The sequence below is a fragment of the Mixophyes fleayi genome, chromosome 2 (genome assembly GCF_038048845.1).
Source record: "Mixophyes fleayi isolate aMixFle1 chromosome 2, aMixFle1.hap1, whole genome shotgun sequence".
Classification (NCBI taxonomy): Eukaryota; Metazoa; Chordata; class Amphibia; order Anura; family Limnodynastidae; genus Mixophyes; species Mixophyes fleayi.
Window position 1 is genome coordinate 53,027,380 of NC_134403.1, and position 13,838 is coordinate 53,041,217.

Genomic DNA, 13,838 nt, shown 5'->3' on the forward strand with positions numbered 1-13,838 from the left:
TTACTTTCACCTGCACAAAATCATTATAAAAATGATATTGCGTCAGTTAATATATATTTTGTATACACGGAGGGTGCTTTGTAGCACACAGCACAACTATCATAGTAGTTTTATAGTTATACAGTTGTTATGTAATGACACCATTGGACTGCAGCGAGCTCTACTAACAGTCATTGTTTCACAGCTCATACAGGATAATTCCCCCCTGTCTTAGTTACAGAAATACGCACTACCGAGCGCAGCAACTAATCCGGAACTACATCTCCCACAAGCCACCAACCCGACAAAGCGCTGGTTGGCATTCTGGGAATTGTAGTTACGTCAAAGATTCCTAAGAGGAGAAGCTCGCAGCCCTTTAACCAATGATAATACGCGTCTTATATGCAGCATGGTGTAAGTTCCAATCTGATTGGCTGTTTGCATTAAGCCTGTAGGTGGATCCAGTAGCAGCGGGAAGTTGAACCTGTCCCGTGTATGTCCCGGGTCTGGTCACGGACGTTATACCCGGATGATGGTCTCCGCTCCATAGTGATGCCGGGAACATGGCCTCTGTACACCTGGGGGAGTCTGTGTTCTTCCACCTCTTCCAGACACATTGCAGTGATTCAGGTACTGATCACACTTCATATGTAGTGACCACAACAATCACATGGGGCCATGACAGCCCCCTAGACCCTCACTTGTCACATTAATAAACATACACTTGGTTGGTGTAATGTCAGAGGTCTATCAGGTTTACACGACCATTATCTCCTAGCTGGGATTATGGTTGTTAATGTATATATGATGATGATGATATATAAATTACATATCGCAAAGTATCTAAGTGCATAGTTGCCACCTAGCTCAGGTTTGTCTTTGGAAATGCATCTATTTTTTAATGTCAATCTCTGCAATGTAATTCCTCTTTTTCCACTTAGATGCAGTTCTTATATTTTTAATTGTTTTCTAATCTTTAGAAGTAATATTTATTTCAGATGAGTATTTAAAGGTTCACTAGCAACTAGCCCTGTGACTAATGTTTTTTCTAGGGTTCCTCCGTTCCTCTTATAACAAGGGCAAAAACCATGGGAGGAGGAGGAGGTGAGCTGGAGGTCCATACATAATCAAATTGATTCCAATTTCCATTTTAATGTGGAGAGTGAAATTAATTTGCTAGTTTTGTATTACAGACTTGGCAGAGCCCCTCTACAACGCCTGCTGTGTGGGGAGGAAGCCCCTGCACTGCCACATTTTAATAGGTGCCTTGTTAAGGACTCCCAACATTTTATTCTACCACATAAACAGTTTTCAACCCTCAGTAGTTTATTTTTGTGGCCCTTGGATTTGATGCAGAGCCGCATTATATGCATAGGTGAATCTGACATATAGAGCTGAACTGTGTTCTATCCAAACTAAAATAACTGTTCCTGGATGATATAAAGGCCTTTGTGAAAAGGTAAAGCATTGTATTCAAGTTTTCTGATGGTGAAAAACTCCTTTAAATTTCACTGACTTACAATTTTCCTTTATATACTGCAGTCGGCCCCCTCACTCAACATACTGAATGTATGTTTTACAAGAGATTAGTGGTTAAATATATGTTTAAAGTGATATAACATTACTGTTATATATTATTTTTTTTGTGTGCTAATTCTCCTGCTTTTAAATTTTAGTTGTGTAAGACTTAACCTTTTCTTGCAGATTTAGGTCATATAAGTGTGAACTGGTTTGAAGAACTCACTGCAGAAGCTGCACATTCTCAGCTTATACTATGTGAAGATGAAGGGACGAGAGTGGATGGGCAGTTTGACAACTGTTTCAAGACCCCGAACCAGAAGCAACCTAATTACAGTCAGTTAGACTCTACACCAACTATTTTCAAGGAGCAGAGTTTACGCTCTCCCCTGTTCCTTTCACCTACAAAAGATCATTGTAAAAATAATGTTGTGTTAGGTAAGTTCTATTATGTTTTTGCAGGGAAAATTAGGGGACAGCTCTCAACAAGTAAAGGTTAAGTCCATCCAAAAGCTTCTTTCATCCAGATAATAATACAGGGGCTATGGCTCCAGTGGCTTCTTAATTGTCATATGGATACTTTGAAGTTCTTTTCCTATTTCACTGCACAAGTCTAAAATGGTTGCTCCGTGCTTGTTTGGATAGAGCAATTTGTTTGAATGATGCAGGCTTGGAACTTCCGATGACATGCTCAGTGAGCCAAGTCAGCAAGAGGGGGAGCAGTCCTGTATACCAAGAGCCACCTCATCCCAGGGAGGCCACCCAGTGGAAATCCTTTTCCAGAGCTTGGTACCTAGGGAGCATTAGTGTAGAAATCCCAGGAGGTATAAGTATCCCAACCTCAGTGCTGGCTGGGAATTATAGTTCCTGCTGGATTGAGACTATTTGAGGAATGAGATGGTTCTATAAGCAATAGTTGTGGGGTGGGAGGGCACAATCGATATCTGATTGAGACCTACCAAAAGCAGAGTGACACCTGAGCTTGACCACAGCCAAGTCTGTAGTAGACCTGTGTGGAGTGGTCACAGTGCTACAAGAGGGGAGCAAGTTAATTAGTGGACCAAATGTCATCGAGTTTGAGTACGAATACGTTTACTCTGAGACTATTTTATGTACAATATACTGTATATTTTACTAATTTGATGGTGGACGACTTGCTGTCTGAATAAACACTTGTTTAGTTGTGACTGTCTGAGCATGTCTCTACCCATGTCGAGGTACCCAGCATCCCTGTTTCCCACTTCCTCATTATTAAGTGCCCACCCTGGAGGGTACATTTGATGATTACAATCCTGGGACAATGTTTTCCTTTCTTGAATGTGGTCACAGTTATGTGTAGACATTTACAACAATAACAAAGCTTTTAGACCTAAACGTCATAATCCCCTCATACTGAATCATTGCTTTATTAGAGCAGCATCGGTGACAACCATTAGTATAATGTTGGCTCTGATACAGAAAGAAGAACATTTAGGAAAATCCGTAAACAGGAAAAGCCTCAAACCAAGTACAGTATTCAATTCCAGTTCTGGCAGAACAGAATATAACACTGAAAACCTACTTTACTCTTATCAAATTATTTTTTGCGTAAAATCTGTTCTCAGAGGTATATTCCTTTCTGCCATAACTGAATTCTACCGTGTCATTAATATTGCCATTATTATTTTCAGCTGTTTAATAGTTCATCAGTTATTTTACATATATTATTTTCTAGCGCCTGGTTACTTGTTGCTTTTTGCATGGCATATATATAATATTTGTTTTGCTGCCATGGAGGTCACTTTCAGACTGTGACGTGCTTTACATCTATATTTAATATATACATTCATCTGTACTTGGCAAAGTCAGTTTTTGAGATTCTGATCTTTACTAGGGGTAGATCTGTATTTGTCTCTTCATGCAGATGGTGATAATGGACTTGCTGAGCTCTCTGACATGCCCCGGAGCTGGGTCCCATAAAGCACTGTGAGCTCACGATGCTTCTGTCTTGTCCTCTTGTTGAGGACAGCATGGGATCCTCGAGCACTGTGAGCTCACCATGCTTCTGTCTTGTTGAGGACAGCATGGGATCCTCGAGCACTGTGAGCTCACCATGCTTCTGTCTTGTTGAGGACAGCATGGGATCCTCGAGCACTGTGAGCTCACCGTGCTTCTGTCTTGTCCTCTTGTTGAGGACAGCATGGGATCCTCGAGCACTGTGAGCTCACCTTGCTTCTGTCTTGTCCTCTTGTTGAGGATAGAACGGGATCCTCGAGCACTGTGAGCTCACCTTGCTTCTGTCTTGTCCTCTTGTTGAGGACAGAACGGGATCCTCGAGCACCGTGAGCTCACCGTGGTTCTGTCTTGTCCTCTTGTTGAGGACAGCATGGGATCCTCGAGCACTGTGAGCTCACCATGCTTCTGTCTTGTCCTCTTGTTGAGGACAGCATGGGATCCTCGAGCCCTGTGAGCTGCAGCACAATATGTCTCTTGTCTTCAGGTAACTGTAGAACTGAGTGCGAGGTGTGCAGCACCCATTTCTACAAGTCAGAAGGAAGATGATCATCCAGTAGTAGATAATCCCTTTAAAATGTATAAATATTTTCTTTTCCAGAAAACAGGAAAAATGTACATAAGCCAGAGAGGTGTTCTGGTGACACAACACAACTTCTCCCTAAGGAAGTCTTTGGCTCCTCAAGTAGATGTCTTGGTGACAGGTAACTGTGTGATTGTTGTATGGTACTCTCTATTATCTGAGACTAGGGCAGCCACTGGTGGTACCTAATAATGGGCAGCTTATAAAAACTATATTCATTATACTGTGGCTCCTTTAGCAGTTCCCTTTACTATGTGGCCCCCTGCTGCCCTCTGCACAAGCCTTTGATCCTAAACTAATATCCAGCTCCTACCTCCTCTGTAATGCGTTACCTGGAAGCAATTAGAACTCGCAGTGTAGAATATACAGTGTTATAATGCCGTACTGTCGGAGTTGTGTGCTCACTGGTTTTCATGCAGGACTGGAGCTCTATCCTTTATCATGCTGCAGTTGTGAGCTCTAATCACTGGTAACAAGTAGTAATGATTCCTGGTAAATATATTGGAAAAGAGTCTGTCTCTACAGGTTATTATTATCATTATTGCTATTTATTTGCATGGAAAAGAAAATGTTATCCAGCTGCATTCTTAAGGCGTCATTGAGATCTGGTGCCATGGTTCTAACCATAGTCCTAATGTAGAATACATATGTTTATAGGAGTATCCTGTCTTGTCAGTCAGTGGCCCTTTAGCTTATTCAGCGAACAAAGAAGCTGCCGACCATTGCTTACAATATTTATCTTTACTTAAAGATGTAATCCTTATGTTTTTAGCCCTGTTGTCATGAAAGAGATGTTTAAGACTCCTTTTTGGGATCAAAAATACATACACAGAACACCTCAGCGCGATAGGAAAACCGGTGAGTAATTTTGTTTAACCCGTCTTCACAAAAGAAAAACTATTTTAGTGGCCAATATATAATTACAACATCCTGTTTCTTTCAGAAATCTGTGATAGTTTATTTTGCACACCAAAGTTGATTAGGGTAAGTCTATTTCTGTATTTGTATTTTATTAGTATACTTTTTATTATGGTACAGGGAGTAATGGGTATGTATAAGATGCAAGCACTGCTTTGATATGTACACATGTTAAATAATTATCTGCAGAAGTTTTTTTTTTTAGTTTTTTTTTTTACTTTTTTTTTTAAGGGGGCGGCACAATGGCTGTAGTAGGTTTTTAGTTTCCTGTGTTTGACTTACACTTTCAATCCTCAATGGGGTTGTTTTTGTTTTGTTTTTTAAAACTTTTGTCTATTTTTCAAATAAAAGGTTTTTCTAAATAAGAGTATGACTTGTATGAAAGTAGCTTCTGTAATTACTATAACTTACTATCATCTGCCAAAGACTAAACCACTAATCAGCAAATGGTGGCAGGGAAGGAAACAGGTCATCCTCTTCATTGAATTTTCACCTCTTCATGACCATTTCAGAGATATATATATATATATATATATATATATATATATATATATATATATATATATATATATATATATATATATATATATATATATATATATATATAGAGAGAGAGAAACAGGGAAATGATTAAAGCAGACTAATCATGTTCACTTGTAAACTCCAGGAGGTGTAGGAATGAGGCCTTAAAATGAAAATTGTTAATTCAAGGTGATAGATGCTCTTACCAGTAGTCTATTTACATCCTGTTTAACCATGGTGGTTGTCATAAGATGTATGGTAGTTGTGAACTTTGTATGTTTAATGTCCTTGTTATAATATAAGTAGCAAAGTCTTGTGCCGTGAGTAGGCCTAAAAAATGTTTGTTTTTGTTTTTTAAGAACCAAACTCCAAGATGTATTTCAGAGAGTCTTGGTGCAGAAGCAGATCCAGATATGTCCTGGTCCAGTTCTTTAGCTACTCCACCTTCTCCAACTGTGATCATTGGTAAGTAGTGATAAATGTGATCTGATCAGCGGGTCTGGGCATTGCACGCAGGGCACACTTCTATATCCGTTAGAGAACACCCACTTCCGAACATTAGATTTTGGTCTGTAGTAGGATATTTAAGGAGTGCATATGGCAAATTTTCATGGGTATTCATTGATTAGCTTGGGCCTCTCTATTACCACAAAAGGACTGTTTTATTTGTATGTGGGGTCCCGGTAATCTGAAGTCTTCTTGTACTTTCAGTGCAGCTGTTTTCTACTATTCAAGTATATTTATAGGTGCACAAATGCTCATGTAATAATAATATTTAAACTCAGGAAAGTGACACATGTAATAGTCGCCATGTCCCTCACTCTTATAGCTCATTTAATACATAAATGAGACTGAAACAAGAAGTATTTTAGGAGGAAAATCAAGTGCTTTCATGTAATGAAGCCTGTGATCCTGGTATGCAGCACCTTACAGTGTTCTTACTGCTTCTACTATGCATTTCATGCTAGACTCACAAAGTATGCACCTGTATAGAATATATATCCTTGGTGATGTAATCTTTATAGTAGGATGGACTTCTGAATAATTGCATACCATTATGTTTATTTTAATGCGGATGAATATAATAAAGCTGGATACACACAGGTCACCCTCAGTGACCAGATCAGTGTCCAGTTTAGCCACACACATTGGTGGCCAAATTGCACGAGATCCAACCATTCATCTCATGCGGCCAAATGACCTCCACACTTCATGGGGATCGGGGGGCAAAAGGTGACTACACACAGGCCAATAGCGGTCCCTTTCCACTTGCATTTTAATTTTGCTTGTTGCCCAATATTGCAGCATATGTGTCCAGGGTAAATGTTCTGTTTTACAATAAGATATTGTACATTTAGTGATCACATCTTTATGTACAAGCATGATCCTACTACATATCATTGCTAAATGCAGTAGGGGTGCCCGATACTGCGCCCCACATTCTCATGCTGCTGATAGTATATATGTTGTCTGGACTTGTGTGTGTGTTTACTTTTTAATGTCCTTTGATTTTATTTCTTTTAGCCCAGGCTAATGATGAAGCTCCTAAAATGAGGATCTTTGATAAGAAAGATGCAGTGGTGAGTTATTTTTGTTTGTGGGGTTGTGGCTCCCTCCTCTTTTTTCTTAGTGCCAATTTTTTTGAAACCTCTTTTTACCTGTTATTTGTAACACTACGTCGCACCATGCAGTGACCTTATTAACATTTTATAGAAGTCACAACAACAAGAAGATTCATTATACATGCATTGCCTAATATTTGCACAAAGGGGAAACATAGTTACTGTGTTCATGATATGGAGGTGTTACTTATCCAAGGAAATGGTAAAAGTTTTTAACACTGTTGATATGTGCTACAAATGATAATGTTTGACCAGTTCACAATTTACACTCATCAGCCACAACATTAAAACAACTGACAAGTGAAGTGAATAACATTGATTATGTCGTTACAATGGCACCTGTCAAGGGGTAAGAACAGTTCGTTCTTGAAGTTGATGTGTTGGAAGCAGAAAAAATGGGTAAGCGTTGGGATCTGAGCGACTTTGACAAAGGCTAAATTGTGTTAGGTAGGAGACCGGATCAGAGCATCTCCAAAACGTCAGTTCTTATGGGGTGTTTCCGGTATGCAGTAGTTAGTACCTACCAAAAGTGGTCCAGGGAAGGACAACTAGTGAACCGGCAACGGGTGATGGGCGCCCAAGCCTCATTGATACGCGTGGGGAGTGAAGGCTAGTCCGTCTGGTCCAATCTCACAGAAGAGCTACTGTAGCACAAATTGCTGAAAAAGTTAATGCTGGCTATGATGGAAAGGTTTCTGAACACACAGTGCATCGCAGCTTGCTGCATAGCCGCAGAGTTGTCAGAGTGCACATGGTGACCCTTGTCCACCGCCCAAAGGACCTGCAATGGGCACATGAGTGCCAAAACTGGACCATGGAGTAATGGAAGATGGTGGCCCGGTCTGATGAATTCTCATTTCTTTTGCATCATGTGGACGGCCAGGTGCGTGTGCATCGTTTACCTGGGGAAGAGATGGCACCAGGTTGCATTATGGGAGGAAGTCAAGCCAGTGGAGGCAGTGTGATACTCTTGGGGTCCTGCCATTCATGTGGATGATACTTTGACACGTACCACCTACCTAAACAGACCAAGTACACCACTTCATGGCATCAGTGTTCCCTGATGGCAGTGACCTCTTTCAGCAGGATAATGTACCCTGCCCCACTGCAAAAAGTTGTTCAGGAACGGTTTGAGGAATATGCCAAAGTGTTCAAGGTATTGACTTGGCCTCCAAATTCCCCAGATCTCAATCCAATCGAGCATCTGTGGGATGTGCTGGAAAAACAAGTTTGAGCCATGGATGATTCACATCGCAGCTTACAGGACATAAAGGATCTGCTGTTAACGTCTTGGCGCCAGATACCACAGGACACCTTCAGAGGTCTTGTGGAGTCCATGCCTCAACGGGTCAGAGCTGTTTTGTCGTCACTAGGGGAACCTACACAATATTGGGCAGGTGGTTTTAATGTTGTGGCTGATCGGTGCATGAACTACTTCTAGTGAGAGCTGCCGGTGCATGAACTACTTCTAGTGAGAGCTGCCGGTGCATGAACTACTTCTAGTGAGAGCTGCAGTTAAGGAAAATTTTAATGTTCCTTAGCAACTTTATTTCTATTATTGTTGACTTTATTATGTCCTTTTAATTATTGTTTAAAGTTAATTTACTCATTCTGTCATTCTCCCTTTTTTAAACCATGTGATTTTTGAAGCCTTATAATGGAGAGATCTCTGTAATCCCAGCTGTGTTTGTTACAGATTGTGCAGTCTCTCTTCTCCAAGCTGAATAATGCTGTGGAGACAGTGTCTTTAGCTCAGCCATCTGATACAAAGGTTGATAAAGGCATACACGCAAAGATTTTTGGTGAGTACCTGGCAAATTGGAAGAGAGTGGTAGCAAGATCATTGTAAGGAATTTGTTACATTCTTAATCCAAAGGGTTTGGGCAAGGATATAGGTCAGACATTGAGCTTTGGATGAGGGATTGAGCCCATCCAGTCCTCTTCAGTAGGGCAGAATACAGCTTCCCTACTTAGTACTACTGAAGAGAATCTGACTGATTGCACAGGACACATTGGCTTCTGGCTTCAGGTAATAGTACTGGGAGGGGGGACTGTAACCTTATTTACCATGTGGGAGTGAGTAATAACGAAGGGGATTTAGCTTATTCATGCGTTTCAAGTTCCCTGATCAAGTAATTATTATCTTTGGTCAATTGAGTGTACAAGATATACATATTAGTATAAACTTTTTTTAAATATATTTTTCTAGTGGTCAAGCAATGCAAATATAAGTTCTATACAGACAATATATAACTAGGTGGGTAGCAAAATAAACCAGCTGCATAGGAAATATAATGTATTGTCTGTGTGTGAACTTGGAAGTGCTACAATTCCATAATAATGTATGAACATTAGATGTCTCATTCAGGATTTTACATTAATCTATCCATGTTTGCCCTATCCCTAAGATAGATATCCCTAGTATTTGAAAACATGGGAGAATCCCCTCCTCCTTCCCTCCACATATCCTTTTTTATTTGCAAATAATAGTTTTAAAGTGACGCTTATTTAAAGTTAAACAGCAGGGAGATACTGATGCTAGGCTGAGAAACAGGTCAGATTGTATGATCCTGGAATACTGAAAAAAAAGTCTGCCTTGTTTCACTTAGTGCAATGTGTAAAAACGACTGTACTCTACAGATGAAGTTGATTGGGACATGCTCCGCATAATAACCTATGATGTGTTCTTGTCTTTATCCTGTTACAGCAGACTCTACTGCAGCTGATAAAACTGGCAATTGTGCAATTAAAGCTACGGATTCCCTGAAGCCGCAACAACAGAAAACTGTTTTGAATGCCGTCAAAAATAAGGAGCCTTGCCAAGAAGTTGGAAATCGAATTGAAGGAATGGAGGACGTCTTGTCCATCTTTTTTAGTGAAAAACCATCGGGGCGGAGAAAAGTAAAAATTGATAGTCGAATTAAGAGAAAAAATAGAACGGAACTGAGTGCACTCGAAAAAAATGCTTCAGTTTTTGAATACACTGGAGAGCAAAATGCATTATTATCCTCTGAGAATCTGCTTAGGTTTGAAAATCACAAATATAGTTCATGTAGGCAAGGCTATGAACAGGACGTACATCAGAAAACCTCTTCATCATATGAATGGTCTCCACTAAACCTACCTGACCTTAACACTACACAAGAGGAGAGCTTGCCTATTGAAATTGTGAGTTATGGAGCTGAAAATAAGATGGAAAATGCAACATGCAGTGATTCACGGCAACAAAGGAACGACGGCACATTGGAAGTATCCTGTGTACCAACAGAAACTTGTGGGTCAAACATACACAATCAGGAACGGTGCCTTTTAACCACTTTTCATAACAAACCGCATGAAAAAGTGTCTGAAGTCAATCTTGCTTGCGGAGATGCAAGTGACATCCATATTGTTGACGGGCTTAATTCAGTTGATCAGTCATTCGTGTCTCGGCCGTCATCAATTGCAGGAAATGGCAACGATCTTTGGAAATGTGGTCATCTAGCTAACCAGAAAGCTAAAACTACTCTTTCTACATTGAAAAGACAAACAAAATTTGTATATAGCTTACACAATGAGATGAGTTGTCACGATAGGGGATGTGCGAAGGACGTTGATGGGCTTTCATTCCGTGAACCTTCAAGTAGCCCTGGAAGATCGGATGCCAAAATCGGTGGAAGTCAAAGTATGTGTCATATATTCATAAATCACATCAATTTTCTCTTTAAAAAAGAAAAAAAGTAGTTTTATTTGTGTGTGTGTGTGTGTGTGTGTCAATTTAGTTTCACATAAAGCACATGGTGATATAACTTTCACATTTTTGGGAAGATAAGAAGAAAGTAATATCGCCATATGTCAGATACAAGTGTTCATCTTATGAAACGGTGCGTGCTGCTTACATACAGCTGAGGAAGTAATCTTTCCTAATCGCTCAGGGGGCTATGGGGTGGCACATTTCCACTCTTTCCTCCATACTTGCCTCCCATTGGCTGCTTTGAGTTGCCATTCACCCGGGACATGTAGCTACGGTAGGGTTAGGGTGAATCATTGCCTTACAGCAAGTGTGCAGCGCTTTTCCCTCTTGTTTTGTTTAAGTAATAACTAAATATTGTATATGGTGCTGCTCTGCTCTAGAAACAGAGCTCAGTGGCTCTATGTAGACTAGTACATAGAGACCATAAGATGTGCATTTTGCAATAAAATTGGATCCTAGGAGCTCACTCCGTGAATTTTCCAAAAGAATTTCAATCTCTTACTTACTTTTTTAAGGTGTATTTTGACTAGTGTGGACACTTTTTGTTTTATTAAAATTCTTCCATCTCCTACATGTTCATATGTACCCATTACCACAAAAGAATGTGGGAAGTTTGCAGTTCAAACACGCTTCTATATGCGACGAAGTTCATACATCCAACATATTTCAATGTAATTAAGTTTAGTATGTAATCAAATATGCATCATAGAGCACAACTAGTTGCTTGTATGAGGTGATCCTTGCATCTTAAGGCTATGGTCATGCGGATGTTCTATGCACCCACATATTGAAAACGAAGCTCCTAGCACACAAGAATTGATGCACTTGGACTGTTTCTGCGGTGTTCAGAGCTCTGTGCTGTGTGCAATGCCTGATATGTGCAGGACAATAGAACATGTAAGCTGGGTTCCTGCAGCTACATGTGCAGGTGTATGAAGCACCCTTGTACCACTTGCCACAAAGAGATTTTTCTCTTATTTCGGCATATTTGAAACACTTTTTTTCCTTAGAAAACAATTGGTATGGCTGTGGCACATGGAACTACCCTATTTTCTTTGGTCTGGACACATGATAGATTTAAGTAGCACCTATCCCATTTTTAAAAGTAGAAACCTTTTTTGTCTTCAGGTAAAGCAACGCATTGCATCATGGACACTATCACAATGAGTCGTGTGAATGAGATTTGTGTGTATTATAATATAGCTGTTTGAACTTACACCTTGAGTAGAATGAATGAATTATACCTACAAATTATTGAAATGCTATTTATAATAAGAATACAGTCATTGGGAAAAGCTACTACACCATCTTTCAAATCTGTGTCTGTACTTTTCAGTACATAATTAACAATTCCTAAATTGTTATAAATCTAATTTCATGTGAAATCCCATAAAAGGTTTTACTTTATGTATTTATTAAGAAAACAACATGAAGAAGCCGTGTGTGACAATGTAAGTACACCTCAACTGCTTCATGGGAATAAATGGCATTATGCACTACTTTATTTTCTCATAAGGAAGAAATATTTGGCAGTTTGGGCTGGTGGGGCGTTCAGGTTTATGTTATCACCATGTCGAGGTCAAACGACATCTGCACTGATCTCGGAGAAGCAATTGTTGCAGTTTCTCACTCTGGAAAAGGTTGTTCAGCCATTTGCAATCAGTTTAAAGTCCATTATTCTACAATGAGAGAGATCATTTACAAATGAAAAGCAACTGGCAACTGTCTTTAATCTTCCCCAGAGTGGATGCGCCAAGAAAAGCACCCAAAAGTCTATCCTTGTGATGAGCAGAGATATTGCACAGAATCTAGAAGCTACATATAGGGGTATACAGGCCTCTGTCACACTGCAAAATAACCTTAATGATTAAAGAAAGACTAAGTGTGGCTTTTATGGAACAGTAGCCAGGAGGTTTTTGTTTTTATTTCACAACGCCACGTCTGACCCAATATAGGCAGCACTGCGGCGTAGTGGTTAGCACTTCTGCCTTACATCACTGAGTTTAATTCCCAACCATGGCCTTATCTGTGAGGAGTTGGTCTGTTCTCCCCGTGTTTGCCTGGGTTTCCTCCCACACGCCAAAAACATACTGGTAGGTTAATTGGCTGTAACAAATTGACCCTAGTCTCTCCCTCTGTCTGTGTGTATGTTAGGGAATTTAGACTGTAAGCTCCAATGGGGCAGGGACTGATGTGAGTGAGTTCTCTGTACAGCACTGCGGAGTTAGTGGCACTATATAAATAAATGGTGATTATGATATTTCCACAAGCTCTTCATACTAATTGTCAATGAGGATGGTGGAGAGGGGTTTGTTTTGTAGCCACAGGACTTGGGTGCCTCATGATCAAAGTCCACCATGAGCTTCTCTTTATGCCAACCTGACTATTATAGAGGAAAATGTTAAGACCATCTATCTACTTGGGTATACCAGCAAATGTACAACTGAATGCCTGAGAAAAAAAATAAAATCAAGGTTTTGGAATGGCCAAGTCAAAGTCCAGATCTCAACCTCCTCAAGATGCTGCGTCAAGATCGTAAAAGAGCTGTGCATAATTGAATGCCCTTAAACACCATTGGAATGAAGCAGTGTTGTAATGAAGCATGGGCCAAAACTACTCAAAAACAACGTAAACTCCAATAGAAAATGATTATTTCATACAAGTTATTGCTGCTACAGGTGGTTCTAGAAGCAACTAAAGTGTACTTTTTCTTCATACATGTGTGTGTGATAGATTGTGAGATGTATAGTGTGTGTGTAAAAATACTAGGTAACCAGCACTCCAGTGTAACAATATAGCACAAGTTTATTTCATGAAAAGGCAGCCAAAATAATAGTACTCATCCAGGAACCGTGCTGCCAATAGAAAACCAGACTATTGTTTCGATGGGCTACCTAATGAATAAATAAAAAAAAAAAAAAATATATATATATATATATATATATATATATATATATATATATATATATAT

At 39.7% G+C, this 13,838-nt stretch overlaps 1 protein-coding gene across 3 annotated transcripts in view; it reads left to right on the forward strand.

Moving 5' to 3' along the window:
• The first annotated feature begins 439 nt into the window (after positions 1-439).
• Positions 440-13,838, forward strand: part of BRCA2 (BRCA2 DNA repair associated) — a 42,115-nt gene continuing 28,716 nt past the window's right edge. For 2 of the 3 annotated variants that reach the window (XM_075198974.1, XM_075198976.1), the window contains exons 1-9: positions 440-609; positions 1,684-1,935; positions 4,091-4,193; positions 4,845-4,930; positions 5,016-5,056; positions 5,872-5,977; positions 7,037-7,092; positions 8,831-8,936; positions 9,842-10,798. In XM_075198974.1, the coding sequence (XP_075055075.1) occupies positions 543-609; positions 1,684-1,935; positions 4,091-4,193; positions 4,845-4,930; positions 5,016-5,056; positions 5,872-5,977; positions 7,037-7,092; positions 8,831-8,936; positions 9,842-10,798 (1,774 nt within the window). In that variant the 5' untranslated portion in view covers positions 440-542. The remainder of the gene's footprint in view (positions 610-1,683; positions 1,936-4,090; positions 4,194-4,844; positions 4,931-5,015; positions 5,057-5,871; positions 5,978-7,036; positions 7,093-8,830; positions 8,937-9,841; positions 10,799-13,838) is intronic. The other variant, XM_075198975.1, reaches the window with a different exon arrangement.